Source organism: Penaeus monodon, chromosome 28 (assembly GCF_015228065.2).
Source record: "Penaeus monodon isolate SGIC_2016 chromosome 28, NSTDA_Pmon_1, whole genome shotgun sequence".
NCBI lineage: Eukaryota > Metazoa > Arthropoda > Malacostraca > Decapoda > Penaeidae > Penaeus > Penaeus monodon.
Window position 1 is genome coordinate 4,289,886 of NC_051413.1, and position 300 is coordinate 4,290,185.

General features: G+C 40.7%; 1 protein-coding gene across 1 annotated transcript in view; it reads left to right on the top strand.

Moving 5' to 3' along the window:
- Positions 1 to 300, top strand: part of LOC119591300 (laminin subunit gamma-1-like) — an 83,409-nt gene that overhangs the window by 73,830 nt on the left and 9,279 nt on the right. The window contains exon 15 of the mRNA XM_037940028.1: positions 51 to 236. Coding sequence (XP_037795956.1) covers positions 51 to 236 — 186 coding nt within the window. The remainder of the gene's footprint in view (positions 1 to 50; positions 237 to 300) is intronic.

Sequence of the window (300 nt, forward strand, 5' to 3'; positions counted from 1 at the left end):
CCTTTTAAATGCAAAAATATAGGAATTACATATTATATCAAAACCAACAGGTCGCTGCATTTGCCAAGACAACACTGCTGGAGACCAGTGTGAACGTTGCGCTAAGGGTTATTATGGTAATGCTCTTCGCGGTACCAACAATGATTGTCAACCATGTCCTTGCCCCAATGGAGGTGCCTGTATCCAGTTACCTGATGATACAGTTGTGTGTCTGGAGTGCCCTAAGGGATATGCAGGTGAGATATCAATATGTTCTTGCAAGTAATCTGTTTGAATATAGATTCTCTTCTTTAGTAAGAA